Source organism: Myodes glareolus, chromosome 4, assembly GCF_982192425.1.
Source record: "Myodes glareolus chromosome 4, mMyoGla1.1, whole genome shotgun sequence".
In the NCBI taxonomy this organism is placed as follows: domain Eukaryota; kingdom Metazoa; phylum Chordata; class Mammalia; order Rodentia; family Cricetidae; genus Myodes; species Myodes glareolus.
This window is the reverse complement of record NC_142029.1, coordinates 50,990,589-51,015,532: the sequence shown is the minus strand read 5'-3', so window position 1 is coordinate 51,015,532 and position 24,944 is coordinate 50,990,589. Positions and strand designations below refer to the sequence as shown.

The window sequence follows — 24,944 nt, the reverse complement described above, 5'->3', positions numbered from 1 at the left end:
GGTGACTGCTGCCGTGATTTTAGCCACAGCGGGTTTGTAAATTCCAAGGTAGGGGCATGAGGATTAGAAATGTTAGACAGGAAGAACAGAGATAAGAAACACAGAGACACAGGATAGTACCAGGAGGACAACCCAACGCATATTGAATGCTGAATTTTTAGTTCTGAGTTCGCCCATGTGCAATTTTCCATGCCCCAGTACTTTCCATACTTCTATGCCCCAATACAAAAGTGGGGGGGGGGAAGCAAAAGACTGCTTCAACAGATTACAAAGGACAACCAAAAGAGTTACTTGCTCTAATCTTGAGACGTCAAGCCATTAATTCCAAAGTAAAGTATTTGATGTTTGGGGCGGTAAGCTCACCCTAGACTAAGTGTAGGCAGCCACTTCCTAAGTTAAACCCCTTATTTGAAAAGAAGGAGAAGTATTCTCGGACCTTTGGTAGGGGTGGGACAGAACTACCTCTGTGGGCCATCTTAAAGCCCAAAACACCAAGTCACCATGCCCTAGGTCTGGAACTCTTGTTTTGTAGCCACACCTATTGGTAACAACTTTGAAAGAGAAACAAACAAACAAATAAACAAACAACAAAAAAAAACCCTTCAAATTCTCTGACCTTCAGACAAGGTGAAATAGCCTCAGCTCTGTGTGTGCCCCCACAGGGAAATAATTGCTTTTCCTGTCATGCAAAATGCATGACTGTCACATGATTTCTAAAAACTGAGGCCTTTAGGTTTCCGCGTATCCCCTAGCAATCCAACTGTTTACTGGGTCAGAGTACAGGCATAGCTGTCTCCATCCACACTGTCATTTAGAACATCGCCAAAAGCACTGCCATTTGTAGGTCCACTTTGGCACTAACAAAAACAAGTTAAAATAGATCTATACGTTTTTATTTGGGGCATTTGACTTTTATTGTAATCAATGTAACTGTTGAAGTTTATATATGTTCTATTTACTGAACATCTGAGCAGTAACCAATTTTTCCTAGAAATATTAGAATATAGGAGCTAAATATTCCATGAGAAAATAGTTTCAACATTGTGCCACTATGAAATTTTTGGGTCTTTAAAATGAATCTTCCTTGGGCAGAAAATTGTGACTTTTTTATTCATTGGAAGCCACTTCTGGGTTGTCAATAAAAAGTCTTATCAGGTGGGGTGTGGTGGCATAAGCCTTTAATCCCAGCACTCAGGGGACAAAAGCAGGAGAATTTCTGCGATTTCAATGAGCTCGATCTATATAGTGAGTTCTAGGATAGCCAGGGCTATATTACGAGACCCTGTCCCCAAAAGGCACAAAAGGCACATATATATACACACACATATATGTGTATATACATACATATACACACACATACATAGATGTTTATACACATACATATATGGTATTATTATTATATATTGAACTCTATTATCATTATGTAATAAATGTATTATTGGTAGAAAAGTATATAAATAGAATAACATAACTAAGCTGAATTTCTAAAGAGGGAAAGAAAACACATTTATTGTTTCCTTAATAATAACTATTGTTCTTTAAAAATAATATGATGATGCTGGGATGCCCCAGGCGGCCTGCGAGCCAGGCAGAAGCTGCCGCCAATGTGTACACACCAAGAGACGGGGGGGGGGGGGGGGGGGGGGGGGGGGGGAGGGGGGGGGGAGCAGAGAGAGAGAGAGATATTAAGATGGCGGCGAGGTCAGAAGTGGCTGAGGGGGTGGGCGTGGCTAGCTCTTAAAGTGACCGCAAAGGAATAACAATAACTATACTGAGTAATAGTTAACCCTAATGTAAAGGAAACAGAAACTTTTTTAAAGGTTTTAAATAGTATTTATAAATAACATCAGGCCTTTTGTATAAATTATAATTACATTTAATATGTAATTTCATGTTAAATTACAATAACATTTAAGTTTTTATAAAATGGAAAATAAATCAAAGATTGTAAGTCAAAGCATTTTTCTTAGACAACCTCATTTCTATGTGTAAACATTCATATATTTTCTTACTAATTCACAGTGAACACTTTAAGGGTGTATAAAAACAACTACATGACAGAAGCATAGAAAATAAACTATAATTCGAAAACACAATTGTACAACAGGAGATACAGGCATAAGAGGTTAATCGACACAGTTATTTCAATAAAGAAAAAAAGGCATGTGTGTTCTTTTAGATAGTATCCACCAGAATGAAGTCCTTAAATCTCTTGAGGAATCTCAAGAAACTACTGCCATACTCCTGCTCTTTGGTCCTCATTTCCAGTTTTTTCAAAAAACATGAAATCCTGAATGAGACAAAAAGAAAAGAATTTTCAACAATCAGAGAATAATCCCTACATACAAAGGGATGGTATAAAAACTCAGCAGCATCAGAACAGTGGGAAAATACAGCCATGCGAGCTCTGCCTTCCCCCTCTCCCTTTCAATTGCAATCATTTCACCCCTTCTGCCTTTGCTCTGCTCCAGACCAGTCTCACTAAGGTACTGATAAATACTCCAGATATCATTTTTTCATACACCCGCCCCCCACCCCCAAATTATTTTTATCTTACGCCCTCAACTCTTGCTAGTCCTTTCTAGGAATGGAATGTCTCTAGCATTTGGCTTTGGACCTGGGACTGCTGCAGCTTCTCAGCAGGAGGTGTGTAGCCCACTGGCCCTGGGTCAGCAGCTCTCTCCTGAACAGGCTCACTGTCTCCCCAGACCGCTTTGTCCTGTGCGGTCTAACCTGACATTTCCTCCATGAGTTCTATCAAATCATGGAGACTTTATTTCTTGGATCTCTCTTATTTTCCTTTCCCCTTCTAGTCATTTGCTAATCGCTCGGCTTGAACCATTGCAGTGCCGCTTCCTTTCACGTCACCAGGATTTCTCACACAGTCACCAGGATTATCTTTGTAAGGCCGGATTTCCAACAAGTTTGCCTAATTTTAAGCGAACAAGTTAATTAAATTCTTCAAGGCCTTGTCTGTGCCTAAAAAGCGGCCGTCTTCCCCAAAGCACCAATTTTGAATCTTAGAATAACTCTAAGCCCCAAGCCCTCTGTCTTATGGGCAAACAGTCTCCTCAGTCAACTGTGCTAGAGTGTGCCCAGTGTCATCTTAAATGGAATTTCAGACCAAGTTGAATGGTGAGTACTGATATAAGAACCTGTTCATTTCCTACGCCATTTTGGAATACAAAACTTGGTGAATGATTTTGAAACGACACTAGGAAAGCGACCGATAAAGAGGACCAGTGGGAACCGACTTACTATGAGGAAACACGCTCCAAGCATCACAGCCTTCATCTTCACGTCAAGGTCTAGTGGGAACTGGATCCCAAAGTTATCTGCATCTGTGAAGGCCTCTCTCACTAAACCAGACCACTGCTTGGAAATTTTGCCAACTACAGATTGTTCATCTAGAGATTTAAGCTGCAGAGCAAAAACAAAGTCATAAGCATTTCCAAAAACTAAACAATAGATATGCTTCCGAAGCTGTGACTCAATGAAACAAATATTGCATTACATTATATAAACTGTAGGTCCTTACAACTATTAGTTGTATACTGACAAAACTAACATTCTCTGGTTCTAACAGGAACAGACAATACAAATTCTTACATTTAAGGCAAAACAAATTTCAATAGAAAAACCTTTTAATACCTCACTGATTCACTGTCTAGATTATTTCTATTATTGGGAAAATAATAATACAACCGCTGCTCAAATGCCACTTCAAGAAGCTTGCTTTCCTGGACCTGGAGGGAGGGGGGAGGAACTTGAACTTCCCACAGGGCAGGAAACCCTGACTGCCCTTAGGGACTAAGAGGGAGGAGGAGAGGGAGTGGGGGGAGTGGGAGGGTGTTGGAAGGAGGGGCGGAAATGGAAACTTTTATAATTTAATACAATTACTTTCAAAAAAAAAAAAAGAAGAAGCTTGCTTTCTTCTGGTCTTGACCATTTAAATGGGGTAAAGGCTCATTGCCACCCATAGGTGGTAGGCAGTGCAGGGCGTGAGATGCAAAAGCCAAGAAAGACCAACTGTGAGTGGAAGAGACCAATGAGAATCTCCAAGGAAGGCTCCCAGGGCAGAGGTAGGGTAGGACTTGATAACAAATGGGGAGTAAAACAATGCAAGAAGTGTGTGGAATCAGATTTCCAGTGTGAAAAAGGTTCTGATTTGGGGGCTCTGTGGGAGGAAAGCCCAGGGCCGAATTTATAGTAGAACAGGTAGGACACAAACTAAAGCCACTCCACAGAGGGCACGTGGATGCTCACCAAATTATGTACACACAGACTTCAGTCAAAGCAGGAGTGGGGGTGTCATTTCCAAACCTACAAAACGCATCAAAGGAGGGAACAGCCTCCTTTAAATCCCTTGCCTCAGACAGAATCTACCAAGTAGATTCAGAGGGACATTCAGAGGCAGTCAGCATCTTGGTGTGGCTGCAGGAGGATGGCACCTTACATGTGTTGATGTTTATCTCTACCGTGAATGAAAAGTCACAAACCATAGCTCATAGAGTAGTTCTTTCATTCCACACCCACACTGGGCAGAGTACACTTTCTCTTCCTTGAGAACTAGGTTTTCTCCTATGTCTAATTTGATGCCAGGGTGTGGCAGATGACTTGAGAGTTCACCAAGGCCAACTTGTTTGGCCTTGATGTGCATCCAATGAGCAGTGTCACCCACTGAGCTGCTGTGGGTACAGTCCTGGGACACACTTTCCTTGAGCAGATGGGAGGTCACTTCCTGTTCCACGTGAGAGCCATCGAGATGAGCTTCCATCAATGCACAGAAACTCACTTGGACTAAAGGCCATGATGTGAGCATAGCGATATCAGTTTGAAGTCATGAGCCATTAGAGTTGTATCAGATATGACACGGTGATAAACTGCTCTAAAGCAAATGCTCTTTTGTAACAACTTAGCATCTTATATGCAATAGCTGTCATTTACACATTATAGTCAGGTATAGAGGGCCATATAAACCAAGACTGACGATACTGGAGATACAAACCAGTAATTAGCAAGTGCAAAATAATTTACCATTCATACAGTCCTGTTATAGTGTGTATTGTATAAATGAAGAAAACTAAATGTTTTAAAAGAAGCATTAGTAAAATAGAAAAATATGATAATATCCTATGATGAAAGTTACAGGCATGGGTGTCCCTCTCAAAGGATCTTGTTCTCTATTAATCCTACCCTTAATGAAGTAGTGAGATGAAATGAAATAAAGGCTGAAGAGGTCATGTGACTGTTTTAGGATAATGGTTTCTCAACCTGTGGGTCATGATCCCTATGGAAGTACAATGTCGCAGGGGTTGTATATCAGATATCCTGCATATCATATATTTATATTACAAATCATACGAGTAGCAAAATTACAGTTATGAAGTAGCAACAAAATAATTTTATGGTTGGGGTCAGCACAATGCAAGGAACTGTATTAAAGGGTGGCCGCGTCAGGAAGGGTGAGAACCACTGGGCTAATTCATAAAGGCTCCTTGGTCATCAGTGAGAGAGCAGAAAAGCGGGTTTCTGACTGAGATTTGAGATGCTTCATGGAAGATCTTGTGGAGGATGTGCAGGAAGATGGAACACATCCAAGCAGGATAGAGCAGGACAGCCTGAAGGTAGTTCACTCTACTGGAAATGGGGCGTAATTTACATCTTGTAAACATTATTTCTGGGACCTCCCATTTGATATTTCCAGAGCCACTGTTGACTACGGGCAGTGGAAGCTGTGAAAAGTAAAACCTTGAAAAGATAAAAAACTTTTAAACTAATTACATTGAAACTGTCACCAATAAGGCATAGATAATCTGCATTTGGGTCCTCAGCATCCGTGTAACAAGGTGGCATATATGCAAATGACTGTCATCCACCTCTTCTCAGGACAGTGCACACTGCAATCTTGGTCAGAACTCTAAAAATCAAGAGTGCATACTTTCCGTAGAACAGCAGAAGCTTGGAATGCAGAACGAGGGAAAAAGAAAGAAAGGGCCTAGGAAACCCACGTTAGTGGCTTGGTTACTCTTCTACTTAAAAAGTGTGAAACAAAGTATAAAGATACAGAAGTGAGTGTGTTTGTGTGTGTATACTGGGTGTGTAGCTGTTTATGTATGTGCATGTCAGCATGCGTTTGTGTAGAAGCCAAGTCTTTAGACACAGGGTTTACTGCTCACAACCTTATTTTTGAGCCTGAGTCCTCAACTGCTGATGCAGCTCGGCACCCGGCCCCAGAGTCTTTTGTCTCCATCTCTCCAGCAGTGGAACATAGGCATGTGCCTCTGTGCCATGCTTTGCACTCAGATGCTGCAGATCCAACCACAGAATAATATGCCTGTACAGCAAGCATTGGTCAACTGGGCTATCTCCTCACCAAAACATACGAAGATTTTAAATGCTGGATTTTTTTTTATTACTTTTCTTTCCTTCTTTTTGGCCCCCACTATAGAACTCTGCTTTTTATCTACACTGACCTTTAATCAGTCAGTTAATCATTAATCAGATGAGCACACACCAGTTCCCACTATTTAGATAATGCGTTAGGAACATCCTATAGAGATAAATTCTTTTCATGTCAGGAAAGCACATCCTATGAACGTTGTGATATTTCTTACCTCAAAGTCAATGTCTGAACAGCAGGTGCACACAACACAAGGACCAACGACTTTTAGAACATCCTCCTTCTTCTCATTTTGAAGAGTGAACCTTGGCAGACAAGGGTGCCAGTTCTGAGTCACATAACCTACGGGCACACCAGGAGGAGCTTGGATTTCTATCTACAAAAGCAAGAGTGCATGTTGAATGGAACCATAGCCATACCATCCAGGGTTAATGTATTCTTGAAAACTCTGTTGTTCTTCTTCTCAGTTGATATGGGAACATCACACTGACCTCCTGGAGACAGCAGGGAAAGCAACAGCTACTGCATCTCAGGGGTCTCTCCAGAGTCATGACTTCACGGCCCAGATTATCCAGGATCCTCAAGGTGAAGGGTCTAGAGGCTCCACAGCAGTTCCGAGTGCAGCAGTCCGTATCTTCCACAGCAAAATAAACTCTCTGCCCCAGGCTGTTCTTGATTTCATATTTGTTATTTGTTTCAAAGCCTGTTAAGACTGGAAGCACACAGGGGAAGTCCCTTTGACCACTTTGTTAGGAACAGTCACTCTCTCCTGAAGTAACAATGGGAAGGGTGCCTGAGACTGCAGGGAGCAGCAGGAAGTGGGAGACAAGCCGTGGAGAGATGATCTGGACTCGGGACATGGCAGTGGGAGAAGAGAATATTAAGGGGAGAAGAAAATATGTCCATGTGAGACTTTCTCAGGGATCAGGCTGCATGTCCACCTCCATGGACTGTATCACAAGGGGGCTTCAGTGTCTGTGGAGGTGCAGTGCTGAGGGGGAAGGTGGGGCGAGGTGTGTGCAGAAATGCCCAGTCATCTCTTCTGGCAGAGTTTAGCTTTAGGGCTTACAGAGTGATTGCTATATTTATAGTCTATGAATTGAATCCATGGTTTGATACACACACACACACACACACACACACACACACACACTTTTCCCTGCCATTTGAATTTGAGCAAAAGCAATGAGAAGAATTCTTCTAAAAGCACAGCTGTGAAAAAGGAGAGTGAAAACAAAAGTGAGTCTGCAAAGGACATTGGGCCAGGGAATAAATAATGTTTAGCTCAGAAATAAATTCAAAGTGGAAGGGGGGTGTTAGACAAGAGGCATTGTGCTTAGTAGCCACCCCTTCCATGCACAGCCTACAAAGTTATGCTATCGTGGCCGGACAGAGTGAAGCTAAGTCCTCCTACCCACAGTGCTTCAAGTGATGGGCCTGGCTGTACTAACTCTCACACGGAGATCTTCTCTTTCTATCCAGCTAGGAAGACAGAATAGATGTCCTTCCTTGTTCATAGCCCTCTGATCCCAGAGTCATGATTCATTAGAAAAATGTCAAAACCCACAGGTAATTATTTAAAATTTGTAGAAGCTCAAGAGTCGTATGCCATCTATGTGCAAGGAGTTTTGGGCAACTGGAGATGTTCTTTGTCATGGTGAACTCATTGAAGTGCCTTTGGCGGGGCTGAGACAGTCCCTGAACTCTTCATTATGGGAATTTCTCTCAATACTTGGCTGTCATTCAACTGATTTCTAGTAGAAAATTATTATCCTATCTATGGCTCTTTTAATATCTTAGCCTCAGAAATTTTGAGCTTGGCCACGAAATATAAAAATATTTTATAGTCTCTAATTTTCCTTGTAATTACTAAAAAAAGTGAAACTTTAAACTGTCAAAAGTTTTGTTTATATCATTTTTGTATATTTAGATTTGATTACAGAAATGTCAGTAATGCATGATGCACACTAAAAATGTAAATTCTGAGTAATTTCATTACTTTAGTGTTACAAAGAACATGAAATATTAAATAAAATGTCATTTTTGTAAAAGTAAGAAAATTAAGTACATCTTGTATTTAAAAGTCCTAAACACTGAAAACTAATATATTTTAGAATTACACACACACACACACACATGACTTATTTACGTTACAGTATCTTAAAGCTTATAAATCTATGAGGAGCTGTATTAAAGGGTCAGAGCACTAGGAAGGTGAAGAACCACTGCAAGACACATCTGTAAGCTCCGAGCTGAATCTCCCACCGAAGACTGCTGTAGGGAAAGCAACTGGCAGGCCTGGAACTGTATGAACTGCTTTTACTTCTAGAAACACCATCATTACACGGCATACACACCTTCCAGAAGTTCAATTTGCTGATGAACCAGAATCTGATCTATCTGTTACAAAGAGAGAATAGGTGTCTGAAATTAGTTATCAATGTTTCATATTTGTATTGCTTTTCATTTAAAAGATAATATCTTTAAAATTTTCAAAACACTTGTGGACATTCTTTACTATAAGATAACATTTTAGTCAAATACATCTGATTTATAACCAGTTCCTGTATGTATAAAACAGCACTCTTTCTAAAAGTTTCTCAAGGAATATTTATAATATTTCAATTTGTTTATAACTTCTGTTCTACAAGGTGGAAAAATAGCATGTGTGACCAATGTCATCATTTGTAGTATGGGTAGATTTTTCCTGGTATATGTAGGATCCTAATTTAATAAATACCTATTTTGACGTTATGTTATGACCAAACAATTGATGAACTTCCCCATCCCACACCTTTGAATAATTTGTGAGAAATTAAGTTCACACAGAGTATCTACAGAGATACCTGGCTGTCTGAGAACTGGACAGTCATCACAAGGCTATTTGCTTAGAAGCTTATCGATTGGACATACTTTTACTCTCATTTCTCTTAATTTCTTTTATCAAATAAATGCTAAAAGTCATACTGCTGTATTGTGATATATACGATCACACCGTGAACCCCGAGTTTGCATTTGCATTAATTAAATAAAATCATCTTTGGGTCAGAAAACCAAGTTTGCAACTAGTTGACATAAAATAATCATAGAGAGTACCAAAGTGTCTGACAAGGTTCTTCTGTTTTGACAGAGAGGAAGGATGCTCTCTTTCGGAGACACCAGCAAAGTGAGAAGGTCAGCTAATTGCTACTCAGCCTCTCTGAGCTAGCAGGCTTTCACCCCAGTTTTTGACAGCCGAATCTTACTGGTAGACAAAACAATAGAGATTTAATGTAAAGCTATATCTGGTAGCAGCCCAGAGCCAATGCCCATGGGAACAGAATTCCTGCCAGGCCACAGTCTGAACAGTTGAGCCACTGCCAGGGCAGGAGGCCAGTAGCCGCGGACCTGCGTTTGTTGGCTAAAACAGCAGCAGATTAAAGTTTAGTCTCTGTGCCGATGGAAAAACAACACTGCAGCAACTCATTGTCATGTGGTGCAGCGTCACCATGGCTTTATTTTCTATCTGTCGGATTTAAAGAGCTGCAGCACCCAAAGGACATAAGCAACAGTGTAGATAGGAGTTTTACTGGAGGTAAACATATGAGTCATATAAGAGGGGTCACCCTTAAAGAACATCCAGTTCAGTACCAAAGTCCAGGTCAGGAGGCAAGGCCCACAATTGTGTACAAGGTATACAATTTTTTTATACCATGTAGTTTCCTTTGGAGAAACATGGTAATTATAACTTCTGTATATCAGAGACTTTCCTATAATGATTCAGTGAAACAATACACGAACTGAGTAGAAAAAGTGAACTGAAAATAGTGATTAATAACCACTTTTTAGGTAAATTCAAAATTACAGAAAACACAATTACTATGCACACTAATGCTCTCCTTAAAAACTGAATCTGACCTAGAAGAATTACAAGTATCTAGTGGTATAAAATGTTATTTTTCTATTTCAGACTTTCATGGATTTTTTTTTTTGTCCCATACTCCAGCTTAGACACTTAATTTATTTGATTCATGAATAGTTCGTATAATACACTTGCCTGAGTTAAGTATTCCAACCCCGGTGGACAGTTCAGTGGGGGTGGTGGTGCTGGCATCCACGGAGCCCCTCCAGGCCCACCTGGATGATTGTACGCTGGCTGATTTTGGACAGGAAAGCCACTTGGGCCAGCACCTGGATAACCTCCTGGTGGGACTGGGTAGCCAGTTTGGGGCCCTGGATATGGACCCTGGGGCCCTTGAAAGCCAGCCTGGGGCCCTGGATAAGGATTCTGGAGTCCTTGGTAGCCATTCTGTTCTGAAGGTCCTGAAATAGAAGCAAGTGAAATAAATCATAACTGCATAGAAAATTCAGTTTATTACAAGTATCCCAATTATCTAGAGAGTTCTCCTTTCAGAAATCCTATCAATACAAGATTTATAGAATATTGTAATTTTTATCTGTCAGAAAATATGTTCTAATAATTGGGAATGGGAGAGAAAACAAGTCCTGTCCTAAAACCACAACATAAATCTTCCAGCATTCTGTGAAGACCCAAAATGGAAGCCTGGAGCTAGGTTTTCAAGGACCCAGAACACTCCAAATAGAAGATGATTCTGGGGTTTCAGACGGCGCACATCCTATGTGTACAGACTCAGGAAAGGGTTTTCTCCATCTCTCTAAGGATGAACTGGGAATATAGGGACCATCTGCCTGATCTGGGAAGGAAGATGGGGCTGGGATCCGGTGGGTGGGTGGAATTCAGGAGTGTTACTAAACACCATCCAGCAAAGGCAGTACATTCCAGGAAAAGAAAGAACTGTTTAACCTAAATATTATCATAACACTGCTGAGAAACCCTAGTATATAGTTAAAGACAAATCGTTCTTTGTAGTACATTCCAGATACTTGTTTGCCAAGAGTTTTAATCCAGTGTATTCCTCTGAAATTCTTTCTGTCCATCGGAAAAAAAATGATTTACACCTTTATGGCATATAGTGGCATTTCAATTGTATTTTAATAAATAAAGTTTGCATGGGGATTTGGAAAGTAAAACAGCCACACTGGTCAGCCTTACAGACCAGGCAGTGGTCACGCACACCTTTAATCTTAGTAGCCACACTAGTTGCCATAGAAACCAGGCAGTGTATATCTTTAACCCCAGTGGTGCACACCTTTAATCCCAGACCTAGAGAGGATTATAACACGGGAGGAAAGAGCAATTACACACAGTCTCACTCTGCGATTCCTGGAGGCAGATTCGCCATTTCTGACTGAGGTCGAGGTAAGAGCCAGTGGCTGGCTGCTTTGTTTTTCGGATCTTCAGGTTGAACTCCAATTTCTCTCTCTGAGTTTATATTAATCGTGCTTCAATGGTAATAAATTTAAACCTTACTATTTATTACCATAAAAGCTCTAGAAAATACAGTTGATTAACCAAAGAATATAACAAAAGCAATGAGACAAATTATTGTTGTCATCTTATGTGTATGGGGGTTTATATATATATATGTATATATGTATATATATATGTGTATAAATATATAATATATATTTATATATTATATATTATAATATATATATTACTTGTGTGTAAATATTATACACACACACACACACACACACACACCATGTGCATGCCTGGTGTCTGTGGCAGTTAGAAAAGGGCATCAGATACCCCAAGGTTTAATGTATAGACCATTGTGAGCCACCATTTGGTTACTAGGAATCAAACCCAGGTCCTCTGTAAGGGCAATAAGTGCTCTTAACCACTACATAAATTCTCCAGCCCTGAGGTATCTTTTCAATAATTAGTAGCTAGAGAACAGGAGGGAATTAATAGAAGTATGCTGAACAGTCTCCAACAAGAAATTACAGTGAGCTTCCTATAGTGAGTTATTACATAGGAATGGAAATATATTCAAAGGATTATATGCACCCATGATTTCACATTTAAAGACGGGCAAACTCTAATACTTAGAATCCACAGTGAATAAATAAAACATTTCTGACAAAAATCCATGCCTTATTTAAAAACAAGGCTTAGAAAATTTACTATGCCTCACAATGCTCTTTAATTGCCTTCATAATTTCTGACTATCATAGCAAAGGGTTTTCAAGAAGTCAGGGGTACGAGGAAAACGGATTCAAGAGGCTTACAGTCAGCTTTCAATACATTAACAAACAAAAATTTGCATTGATGTAAGGGAATCTGTGAGCAAGATGGTGACATGACACGGGAGGTGATCACTTGATGTGGCTGAAACATACCCGTGAGAAGGGAAGGACGCGCTGTGTGAAGGGCGGATGAGAGGAGTTTCAGGTGGAATGCAAGAAAATGTCAAACCTCCCTTTGAGACACACATACCCACTTTAAGTTAACTATGAGGAGGACTGAACCACTTTCTAACTCTCTGGCTTACATCTTAAACTTGCTGGAAATCCTCCCAATGCCAATTTTTGGAGAACTCAGCAGAGGTTTTCAAGCCTGGTCTCATAGTAGAAAAACCTGGTGGTTCAGAAATCACCAGTCCCTGAATTCACAGGTCGTCTACTGGTGTTCCTGTCCTGACACATTTAAGTTACTCTTAAGTGAAGCCATGGTCGACAACTACTACATTAGAACCTTGAAACTTACCCGGACAATATTCTTTCATTATAAACATCTGGGAAGATCAAGTTCCCAGGCTTGGAGAAATGGCTCAGAGGTTAAGAGCACTGGCTGCTCTTCCAGAGGTCCTGAGTTCAATTCCCAGCAACCACATGGTGGCTCACAAACATCTATAATGAGAACTGGCATCCTTTTCTATCATGTAGGCAGAACACTGTATATATAATAAATAAATCTTAAAAAACAATCCAGAGTCCCTAGAAGTTTCTGTGACAATCTCTTTACCCAGCAAAGAAAACAGACTGCATAACCCTTCGGTCCAGACAGAGCACCTTGATGGTCGTTCCCAGGTTGTTTGGAAAATCTGGGCAAAGCTTCTACCTGGGCATTTGCACAGGTCAGATAATGATGAGAATTGCATTTGCTAAAGGAAAAGCTTTCCATTATTTTATGCATTGGTTCAAAATAAGACATAAAATTCATAACCCTAGTAAATGATGATATGATTCCTCTACTTTTCTGAGACATGGAAAACAAGAATCATCATAAATACAACATAAAGTTGTTTATTTTCTCTTTTAGTAGTGGGGATTGAATTTATGTTCTCACACATACAAAGTAAGCATTCCTCAAATTAGCTTCATCTGGGCCTTATTTGTGTGTGTGTGTGTGTGTGTTTTTCATCTTGTGTCAGGCTTTTTCTAAATGCTTGAACTTACACCTACCTGCCTCTTCTTACTATGCTTCTGCGATTATGAACCTGCATCTTTAGCTTGGTGAAGAGTAAAGGTATCCATTATATGTCTCACAAAGTGGAAACAAGAACCTTAGGTAGCTTCCAGTGTCAAGCAGCCTTCATTTATTCGTTACTTCGCTGAACACAATTAATCCCCAGTCCTGTATGACTCAAAAGCACCCATGGAAAACTTCCTAATTCTCACAGCATTTTCGCAGCAAATCTCACAACAGATGAGCAATCGATAAAATTAATTCTAAATTTTGTGTTTTAAGTGAAATATTGTTGCTCAGTATAAACATACTCCAGAGTTTACAGCTCTCCTGTATAAGTCACCTTACTGCCCTCTATAAAAAATATACCTATGAAAAATACATGGAACAAAAGAAAAACAACTGCAAAGCTGCCAAAATTTCTTTAATACAATTTCATGAAAAGGCAGTACTAAAATAAAGACATATTTGCCCACCCCCTTTCTTTCTCTCCCTTCCAAATTTCAATTGATTAGTGTTATTTTTCCATCTGCAACAAATATTTTACCTTGGAATGCTGTTGGTGGATACGGAGGGCCATACCCAGCCGGCAAATGTGTTCCTGCGTGAGGAGCCTCTGTTTGCATGCCTGCAATTCAGGGAGAGGTATTATGCTTGTCAGTTTAAGTATGATGTGCGTTGGGAAGAACAGTAGACAGTGCAGAGATAGTGCGTGATGCCGAACTGAGGCTCAGTTAATAAGAACTCAGAGACAGATATTGGGGTTCAACCTGAAGACCAGAAAAGCAAAGCAGCCTGCCACTGGCTCTTACCTCCACCTCAGTTAAAAAATGGTGATCTTGCCTTCAGGAAGCCTCAGAATGAGCCTGAGACTGAGATCCTCTCCAGTTCTGAGATTAAGGGCATGCAGCGCTATTGCCTGCGTTCTATGGCAAGCTAGTGTGACTACTGGGATTAAAGGTGTGTGTTACCGCTGCCTGCTCTGTAAGACTGACCAGTGTGGATGTTTTACTTTTCTGATCTTCAGGCAAGCTTTAGTTATTAAAACACAAATGAAATGCCACTACATAGAACTGAAACAGGCAAAGTAAACTCCGTATATGGGTTCTGCCCGTAAAAGAGTTAATGTGAAGGAGACTTTTGCTTCAATCACACAGTGAAAATGGACTCACATGCTTGAAAGAATGGCATGTCTTTTATGTTTTTTCAAATTTAACCGAAGCAGCTTAGAAAAATCATGGACCTGTGAGATAACTATCACAAGAATATTTTACTTTTATGCATACATATAGGTCTGTATATATGTTATGTAAACTTATTCATATACATTTTACTTCTCTTTGGGCACAAATGTACCAATATGCATATAACTATATGAATATATTGAGTGAAAAAGTGATGGTGCCAGTGATCAAATGAATTTCTCTAAGCTGAATGAACTGCTAGCATATAAAATAACTCAAATCTACCAAATTATATTTCAACAGCTTTAATTTTGTTTTATGACAATTTAGGGCATTACAAAATTCATTAAGAAAACCAAGTGGTCTGTCCTGAAAGTTGTCAAATATACTCATCAAAACTAGATTATGGTGACATAAATTCTCAACAAAGATGAAAGAAAAAGGGAAAAAATATTTCTGAGAAAATGATTTGGCTAGTAATATTTTTCAAGATATGCAATGTTTTTCTTCTCAAAATTTAAATATGGCAAAATCTTATATTGTAGACTTGATATATATTTTATTTGGAACTTTCCTGAGAGGGAAAAAAGAGGAAGAATAATATGATAAATATTACTCAATCCTAAAAGATGTGTATGTTATAAAACACATATCATGAAAGTATGCATCTCTACACTTTAGAGAATGAACTGATATCAAAAATGTTATTCTTTGATTAGTATGACTAGAATAACCATTACGTAAATAAATTGTGTCCAAAAGCAAGCCCAGGAAAGTTCTCTGGATAAGACATAGTAAGCTCCACACAACGTACGTATTTGTATATCTAACATACACCTTCCTCTGTGGATTTCCTGTCACTAACTAACTGGTACCACTCCCATTTGTGCCTGTCTTCTCCATGCGAGAACACTAAGTAACACATTGGGGATAATAGCGTAGCAGTGAACCCAAAGAGCAATTTCCAGAACTGAATGAAACATTACAATCAAGTAATGTCTTATCAGATGATTTTATGAAAAGTGAGTACTCAACTTGAATTACTTACTGTGCTTTTCCATGGTTTAAACGGTTCTGAAAACAGAATATCTGACGTTAGTCCATTATCCAAAGATTTATAGGAAAGACGTGACTGCTCCAAGGTGCTCATGAACTCTGCAGGCACAGGCCTGCTCAGCCCTCCCAATTCATCTAGTCTAGCCTGATCTCCTTACTCAATTCATCTAGTCTAGCCTGATCTCCTTACTCAATTCATCTAGTCTAGCCTGATCTCCTTACTCAATTCATCTAGTCTAGCCTGATCTCCTTACTCAAGCTTTTGGGTTTGATCCTCGCCCCCATACTCTCATGATTAGTAGAGTTTCAGAAGTTTTTGGCTGGTCATGACGGTGGACACATTTTTAAGGATCTTTAGAAACAGGACCCAGGAAGGAACACTGTGAAGGACACACCCAACCGGCAGCAGAGCTAAATGGGCAGCCTTCACAGGCAGCACCTCTAAAAGAAGCAGACACATACCAATGTCTGAGCTCAGCTGTAGGAATTGTCTAACAAGGTAGCAGGAGAGAATTCCAGGGCACAGGAGTGGAGTTTAAGATCCAGGATCTATGGACCGTCCTGCCCTACTTGATCCCCAGATTTAAGAAGGTTTAGTATTCTGTTCTGTGGATTAAAAGATGCTTCTTACTTAGGAACCTGTTTGAGATTCTCATGGTGACAACATTCTTGACAGTCCTAATGACCCTGAATCTGACTACTGAAGAAACATGCACTACAACCAAATTTATACTTGGTTCTGTTCCCAGTAATTGAATCCCATCTTAGCTTTATCCACTACTACCCAGGTACCACATTCAGCTGAATACAACTAAAGCAAAGCAGACAAAAATTCTGTTCCTCAAAACTTTTATCCTCCTGAGTTAAATTGATGCCTCCTTGTGTCTGGCACACTCCAGTATTAGCTGCCCTTTTACTAGCTTCTTTACTGTGCAATTCTGAGCAATAAAGCAGCCAATAAATGTAACAGATAAGTAATTAAATCAGTATTCTCAAGAAACAAATGCCATCTTCTACTTCATTTCAAAATTGTTTATCACCAGCAATTTTAGGTAAAAAATTTCCTATCTTTTTGTTTTGTTTTTGTTTGTTGAGATGGGTTTCTCTGTAGCTTTGGAATCTGTCCTGGAACTCATTATGTAGACCAGGCTGGCCTCAAACTCACAGAGATCCTCTTGTCTATGCCTCCTGAGCGCTGGAATTGAAAGCATGCACCACTATTGCCCATCTAAAATTTCATATATTAATGAAATACTTATTTCTAAGTATTATCACATCAATTTTAAGTACTTTATATGCAAGAAGTTCAGCAGTGATCAAGTAAATCTCAATCTAAAAAAAAAACTTGTGTTATTCATTTAAATTTCTCTTTTTACTTTAAACAATAGGAACATGATTTTGTATTAGCTGGCCAGTAGCCAGCTCTGGTGGCTCTCATCAATCCTTAAGGGCAGAAATAAAAGTATTTAATTTTTTTCTCCAATTAATCCTAGGGCTAATAGTAAACTAATAGGCATATGTAATTACACTAGAGTATAAGGTTATATGTTATATCAGGCTATGCTAATGTTTCAGAGTTCACTATATGAATATATATTCTTACTTTATATATATATATATACATACATGTATATGTATATGAAATCTACACAAATGGAATGCCATGATCATCTATCTCAACATCAAATTTTCATTTTGAAAGGTTATGCATTGAAAGGAATATTCGTTTTCATAAAATATGCCAAGAGTAGCAGATGTATCAAATTAAAAGAAAGACAATCTTGGAGTAGAAATAGGTGGTATCCTTTGTGTGTTCAATGTCCTTAAAGTTTTTACCGGCACCATTTATATTTTTAAGATTTATTTATTCTTGTTGTCTGTGTATAAATGGTTTTGCGTGCATGTATGTATGTGCACTGTGTGCACCTGATGCCTGAAACGGTCAGTAGAGGGCTATGGATCCTTGGGAACTAGAGTTATTGGTGGTTGCGAGACTCTACAGAGTCTGGGACCCAGACATTGATCCTTTGCAAGATTAGCAAATACTCTTAACCATTGAGCCATCTCTTTACTAACATGTCCCCTATTTCTTAGGACAGTCTTTAACACATTCAGCTTACAAAAGCCTATAGCCTCAACTAAGTACAAACTTTAAGGGATTGTAGTTTTTAGCCATTTTCGTCTTGCTTTCAATCAGAGAACTTTACCTGTCTTACATTTTGGTTTTCTGTTTTGTTTTGGTTTGACTTTGGTTCTTTTGAGACAGGGTTTTTTGTATATCCCTGGCCATCTTGGGGCTAGCTGTGTAGACCAGGCTGGTCTCGAGATCTGCCTGCCTCTGCCTCCTGAGTGCTGGAATTAAAAGCATGCACCACCACCACTCTGCTCATGTTTCTTAGATTTTGTAAATAGAGCCTAGAACTGGGAAAAAAAAATCCTTTCATAGTTTTGAATTTCAAATATACAATAAGAACAGCTCCCTCTCCATAAACCATGCAGTGTTCAAGATAAACCAGCTCAACAGCTGAAGTTTGAATTAGCAATTTAGTTAAAATATTTTTCTTTTCATTGTGTGGGGTGTGCAGACATGTGTGTGTACATATTTGCATGTGTGTAGACATGGACTAAAGTTTAAAGGGCTGGAATTGACCCCGGTATCTTCCTCAGTTGCATTTTATCTTATCTACTGAGGCAGTTTCTCACTGCTAGTCTGTCTAGTCAGCTTGACTATGGGATCTTTGTTTAAAAATATTTCTTCTCAGAATGTGTTTGTTTTGGTCTAGGAATTTCTGAGAGGCCAGAAATGAATGGCATGCTAGAAAGAAGGGAATTCCTAGGCCATGTCAGGTTGACCTTAAGAATGTGGTGACATAGGTTCTGTCTGCATAATGAACCAACCAAGAGGACACTGGGTTCATTTTTTCTTGGGGGTTAAAGAACATTTCCTCCTTGTGCAAAAATCCCCAAACAGGGCTCTTTTGTCTCTCTTTGAAGTCTTCTTATTATTTTATTTCATAATGTTGAGATTTTAGCTATGATCGGAAGGAGAATCACCTATTAGAAAAACTTCTGTACAATAAAATGTGGGTTCTTATTCACCTTGGGTGCTAACATCATCTCAAGATTTAAAATTACATGTGTGGGAACTAGAGCAAATATTAGGCCGTCACTAAGACTGTCCATGTACCACTTAAAATACAGCCTCATGTGTCTAAGGAAGGAAGGCATCTACCCTGTGACTGCTCACCCGAGCTGCCGCCATAGCTGTAGAAATGATCTATCCTCTGCCTTCCTTTAGCAGAGCTCCGTCCACACGGCTCGGAAAATAACCTGCAGCTGTTTTGCTAGTTGAAGCCTGTCACTCACTCTTCCAACCTGATGACTTTTAAATAGTTTCCTGCTCTTGTTTCATTCCCCCCCTACACCCACACCCCCACCCCAAGACAGGGTTTCTTTGTGTAACCATTCTGGTTGTCCTGGAACTTGCTTTGTAGACCAGGCTGGCCTCGAACTCACAAAGATCCGCCGGCCTCTGTCTCCTGAGTGCTGGAATTAAAAGCGTACACCACCACTGCCTAACTCTGCTCATGTTTTTTGAAGTTTCAATGAAAAAGGAAATAATATTTATGATGTACCAAAAGGGAGAAGTGTAACTCAAACCAGGAATTACAATTTCTCCAGAATGAATAAAGAACTTCAAGAAATACCCAGATTAATTAATTCTTCTCTGCAACTCTATTATGTGACACATTTATAGGAAACTGAAACATCATATATATATATATATACACACACACATATATATATATATATATAAATGAAAGTAAATATAAGTAAAATTATTTCTAATTTTCTGGGGCTTCTTAAATAATTAATTTTAATTAAAACATTTTTTTCCTTTAATTGTGTTTGAGGTATGTATGCGATTGTATATGTATGTTTGCATGTGTGTAGACATGGGCTGTAGTTTATAGGGCCAAAGTTGACACCTGTTGTCCTGTTATCTTCTTCAATTGCTGTTTAATTTGCTGAGCCAGGCCTTTCGCTAAACTAAACTGGAGCTGGCCAATTCCATAGCCAGACTATGGGAGCCATTGTCTCTGCTTCCTGCCTGTGCTGGGATTGCAGGCAGTGGTCACACCTGCTGAGTTTCTCTGTAGATTCTGGTGATCCCAGCTGTAATCTTCCTGCTTGCACAACAAGTGTGTTAATCTGCTGAGCCACCTCCTCAGTTCCTTTCTGATTTTTTTTTCTTTTTTCATAATTATAAAACATTCCTACCTGGGACAGGGAGAAACCACGAGAATCCATAATAATGTTTTCATAATCCATACACAGTACAAAAAAACCATGTCTCTTGGGATCTTGAAATTCCTATTGCTTTTAAAAGCATTTATGGAATATTATAACATTACCTAAGCCTATAAAAAGAGTGCGAATTATATTGAGGTTATTTAACTAGAATTTGCTTATTAAATGCCTGAGAATAAATACCTCTCCATAAATTATCCATTGTAGGAGACAAACCCGCTCACATTTTCTCCACAGCCTAACCGTCAATGTATGTTCTGACACAATTCAGCAGCACCTCACAGCTTCAAAACCACTATTAGCATCTCAAAGTGCTGAGCAGTTGAATAAGATCTCATGGTAAAAAAAATAAACAAACAAATGTAGTAGTCAAAACAGCAAGGCAGAACCACAATAAGCCACAAGTGAAAAAATTTTCAGGTACTTTTTTAGTTAAATTTTTTAGGTAGGCTTTATGCGTTTGGAAAGGTTTGGAAAGCATTTAACATAAACACATTTCATGTGTTAAGTTGTGGGTTTGATGGCAGTCAAACCGACGCAGATAAATATGCACATATATTTCACAAATGGGTGCTTCAAGGTATGGGTGAGCGTTTGGGGACAAGGCACCCCTGACTGTAAACTTGTCCAAGTACGTTGCTTAGCAATGCAATGTCCCTTGTAACAGGAAGTTTCCCTGTCAAAATCCACATCTCTAGTTCACGCTCACGAAAAGGAAACAAGTTCAAATTCTGAATGAAACTCTGTGAACTTTGAAAGAAAATAGGTTGTACACCAGCTGGAACCCACGGAAAGTGTGGCGGTCAAGTGTTCTACCAAAGTAAGAAGTAAATTTAAAGAAGCAGAAATTCATTTGGAAACCCAGTTATGCTTACTGGGTTCCTGTATGATTTCAAAATGCCCCTCTTGCATTAATTTGAAAATTTTTTTCTTACTTATAAATGGAGTACCTAAGCCTACGGAACCAAAGCTGTTGTTTAATGCCAGCCACTCACTCAGTTTGCGAACTAACTGAATTAACATGGTTCCTTTTCACATCTTTGTATTCTTGCCTTTGGCTCATTGAAAAAAAAAAAAAGAAGAAGAAAAAAAGACTTCCAACTTGCATTGGAATTTGTTAGCAAATATCAAAGCCTTGAATTTCAGTTTATTCTTGTGGTCAATAGTTTAATGGCTAGGTAGGCTTTTTACCAAGAATTTAATTTGAAAATGAAAAGAACCCTTGGTGACACACACTAATTAGAGTTGGTTTTATCAAGCCTTGTTTATTTAGTGCTATGTTACAAGAGTGTGGTGTGTACACACATGCATATATACTTATATAAATATTTCCTGAAGAAGTATTCACTTTGTGAATATCCTGTGGTTTTAAGGGGAGGGGTTATTTGTTCTGGTGGAAGCTCCACCTCAGTCCTCCTCCCCCATCTCTCTCTCCCCAATTCAGGCCTCATCTCAGAAGGTCCACCACACAGGGCTTGTCTCCCAGAGATGCTCAAGCCCACAGGGTATTTAAACTGCGCCCCAGAAAACAGACACATGGTTTTTCAGACTCTCTTACCCTTACCATCCTGGAGCATTTAACCCATTAAACCTGGGATTTTTCTAATTCGGTTTCATCTGGTCTGATTTTGAATTCTTGCGTTGGCTGAGAGGTTTGGTGGAGTGCAGAAACTTTTCAATATTTATGGAGAGTATAGAGTTTATAGTGTCTGTACTAGACATATAGCATATATATTGTCTATATAGACAATATAAAGTCTATATGTTTATACTACAGACCATGCAAAGCTCTATACAAACACTTCACCAGCAAAGCTAGGGACTGAGAAGAGAACTAAGTACATCCTGTAGAACATTGAGGATGCCCTGAGAGAAAATAATGGCGCTATTAGAAAGGTTTAGCGGGCCATGGATTTACATAGGAGTGGCAGTGATGCCCTGGAGATAGATCAAAGTCACATTCAAAGGAAACTATCATTAGCCAGGCCATAGAGTTATGGGTGTGGGTGTGTGCAATGAGCACTATAGACAGGTGGGAGAGACAAGCAGAAATTTTGAAGCTAGAATCTCCCTTCATTCAGGGGAATGAATGATCTGGGAATTACAGAGCAGAGGGGGACCTGTCTTTAGAGAGGAGGATGATAGGGGCAGGAGAGACAGTCACCCACGTGTGTCTCCACCTTACAGTAAACGCCTTCAAGGAGTCTGATGCTCTCTGGCCAGACTCAGAGACTATTGTGTGGCTTACCACCCCTCTATTTCCCTGTTTGTTCTTTCTTCAAAGAGGCCCAACTGTCGATGGCAACCAGATAGAAAGCTCTGTTGACTAAAGGAAGAGCCCCAACCTGCCTGGCATGGTTTCCATTAAGCTCCGCGTGCAATTAGCCATTTAGCTTGCTAAGCAGGAAGAAAGTATAATTGTTTGTCTTGGAACTGGGAGGTGATAGGACCCAACTTCCAGTGACAAGATTACAGAAATCAATCCACACAGGAACCAGGGAGAGAGTTGTCGGTGTGGGACTTTGCCAAGTATTTGATAGAATGAATGTTGTTTTTTTACTAGATTCTTTATTTCTTTAGGCAGCTTATTAACTGATGCCAAAGTGACCGAAACTCTTCTGTTATTGCTGTTTTGTCTTTCTTTCTTCCTTTTCTTCCTTCCTCTTCCTCCCTTCTTTTTCCTTCCTTCCTTCCTTCCTTCCTTCCTTCCTTCCTTCCTTCCTTCCTTCCTTCTTTTTTTTTTGTTCGTTTGTTCTGTTTTTCTCTTGTCTAGCCCTAGCTGTCCTGGAACTTGCTTTGTAAACGGGACTGGCCTGGAACTCAGAGAGTCTACTTCGCCCCAAGTGATGGGATTTTAAAAAGTGACACATTTTTAAGTCTTATCTTAGTTAATAATTTCAGAGAAGAGCTAGTATACATGAAGAAACTGGGTCAGAGATCAAAGCCACGGTGTAACAGAAGCCTGAATGAGCTGTTAGCGGTCTTGCCCACTCTGTTCCTTACTCCCTTTGTATTCCCAACTTCGGTATTCTAGAATGCTACGCACAGTTTGGGTTCTAGCCATAATCCAAGGGAACACTTTGGTTAAAGAGCTAGCAGGTGAACGATTCTTTTTTTTTTCCTTTCCTTTCCTGCAATGGGAATCCATCGTGGACTCAGCACGTTGGACAAGAGCGCTAACGCCTAGCTACAAGAGAGCTCAGCTTCAGGCCCTGATTCAGGGCTGCTCTGGGCTGTAAATTAGTGTGCTAAGCTGAAGAAAGTCCTGTGGCGACTTTCAAGGAAATTACACCAGTTTGGTTCCCTGAGCAATGGTGGAGACAGCAGGGCCTCTGGCTGAGTTCTCTCTCCACTTCCGGGGTCTCTAGCCCAGGTCTTTCGGCCACTTTCCCCAGTTTCCAGACCATACAAAGGGTCCCCAGCCCTTGTTCCTGCTCAGCCCCCGCCCCCCAAACCTCCCGCGCCCCATTCTGGTACCCTGCTCCTATGCGCACACAGATCGCGAGCTCCGTCCTGGGTGGCACAGAATGCTGGGCTCACCTGAGGCTCCTTTTATTTGGCAGCCGGGGTAGCTGGTCAGGGATGTGGACAGCGGGTCCTAGTAGTCCTGAGTCCCAATCCCTCGCTAGTGGCGCAGCTGTAGCTCAACCTTCCCAGAAACCTCGCGAAGACACTGAGTGACGTGAGGGACCTGACCGCAGCCTGCACTCCAGAATTCTCCAGCTGTGCGCTGAGGACAGGCAGTCCACCTTCCCCGCCCCGCCCACGAGCAGCTGGTGGGTGCTAAAAGGAAGTGGGATTTTGCTGGCCTTGGAAGGGAAGGTCTTTCATTACGGGGGAGTGGCCTCTTCTGGGAACTTTCTTTACACTGCCCTATCGCAACCTCTCCACCTACGGGGCTTCTATTCAGGAAGTCATGTTACTTTCCTGCTTTGCATCTTTTCCTAAGTGCTAAATTGGTTACCACATCTGTTCCATCCTCCCTGATTGCATTCTCAAGGTTGTTGAAATCTTTCCCTAGCAGCATTTTTCTCGTCTTTTAAAAAAGCCTTAAGGTTTTTTACAATCGTTTGGTGCCTTTTGGTGTTAGTGGTATTACTTTCGTTTTCTTACAGTCTGTAGAAAATTGCTATCCTTTTCTTGAAAACATTCGGGGCTGGTCTGAACTGTCGCTTGCTCATGGGAAAAATCAGCGTCTGCTTTTGTAGAGTACAACGGTGGTTCTCCAGTTACAGCCTGAGAAGAATCACTCAATTGTAAAACTACAATTGATGGTCGTGCTTTCAAAGTTTCTGATTTAGTGTGCCCGGTGTGGTACGTGTCTAAGAAATTTCCCGGTGACTTGGGAGGTACCTTTCTTCTGCCTCACATGTTATGAGTCATTTGGTATTCTCTGGGGCGCTGTGTTTATGAAACGACGATGGAGAGGTTCGCAGGTGAATTTTGATTAGTGAGCTCATCCTCCCTTGCCTGTGATTGGTGCATTTCTAAGTATAGTCTACTAAAAAAAAAAAAAAATCCGGAAATCATCTTGGGCACGGCTAACTACTCGTGTATGTGTATATATTGCTGGACACACATAAACATGTCTGTATCAGATATATTGTTCTTTTATAGAAAGCAATGATGCAAGGCATTTCCATGTTACTGTGAGCCATAAAAGAGCAAGTATTGA

General features: G+C 40.1%; 1 protein-coding gene across 1 annotated transcript; it reads right to left on the bottom strand.

Moving 5' to 3' along the window:
* Window positions 1–1,853: 1,853 nt before the first annotated feature.
* LOC125411986 (phospholipid scramblase 1) lies at window positions 1,854–24,066 on the bottom strand. The gene is made up of 9 exons (XM_048452493.3): window positions 23,810–24,066; window positions 15,951–15,976; window positions 14,266–14,346; window positions 10,440–10,705; window positions 8,761–8,803; window positions 6,895–7,115; window positions 6,618–6,779; window positions 3,259–3,420; window positions 1,854–2,290 (listed from the first exon to the last, which is right to left on the bottom strand). The coding sequence occupies exons 2-9, from the start codon at window positions 15,961–15,963 to the stop codon at window positions 2,231–2,233; spliced, it is 1,008 nt and encodes a 335-aa protein (XP_048308450.3). The 5' UTR covers window positions 15,964–15,976; window positions 23,810–24,066; the 3' UTR covers window positions 1,854–2,230.
* Between the last annotated feature and the right edge of the window lie 878 nt (window positions 24,067–24,944).

Excerpts from the sequence above, each read along its gene's own strand:
- LOC125411986 (XM_048452493.3), bottom strand. Across the intron at positions 7,116-8,760 it reads GCAAATTGAACTTCTGGAAG|TCTTAACAGGCTTTGAAACA; the intron begins GTGTGTATGCCG and ends GTGTGCTTCCAG. Across the intron at positions 2,291-3,258 it reads TTGGAGCGTGTTTCCTCATA|GATTTCATGTTTTTTGAAAA; the intron begins GTAAGTCGGTTC and ends TGTCTCATTCAG.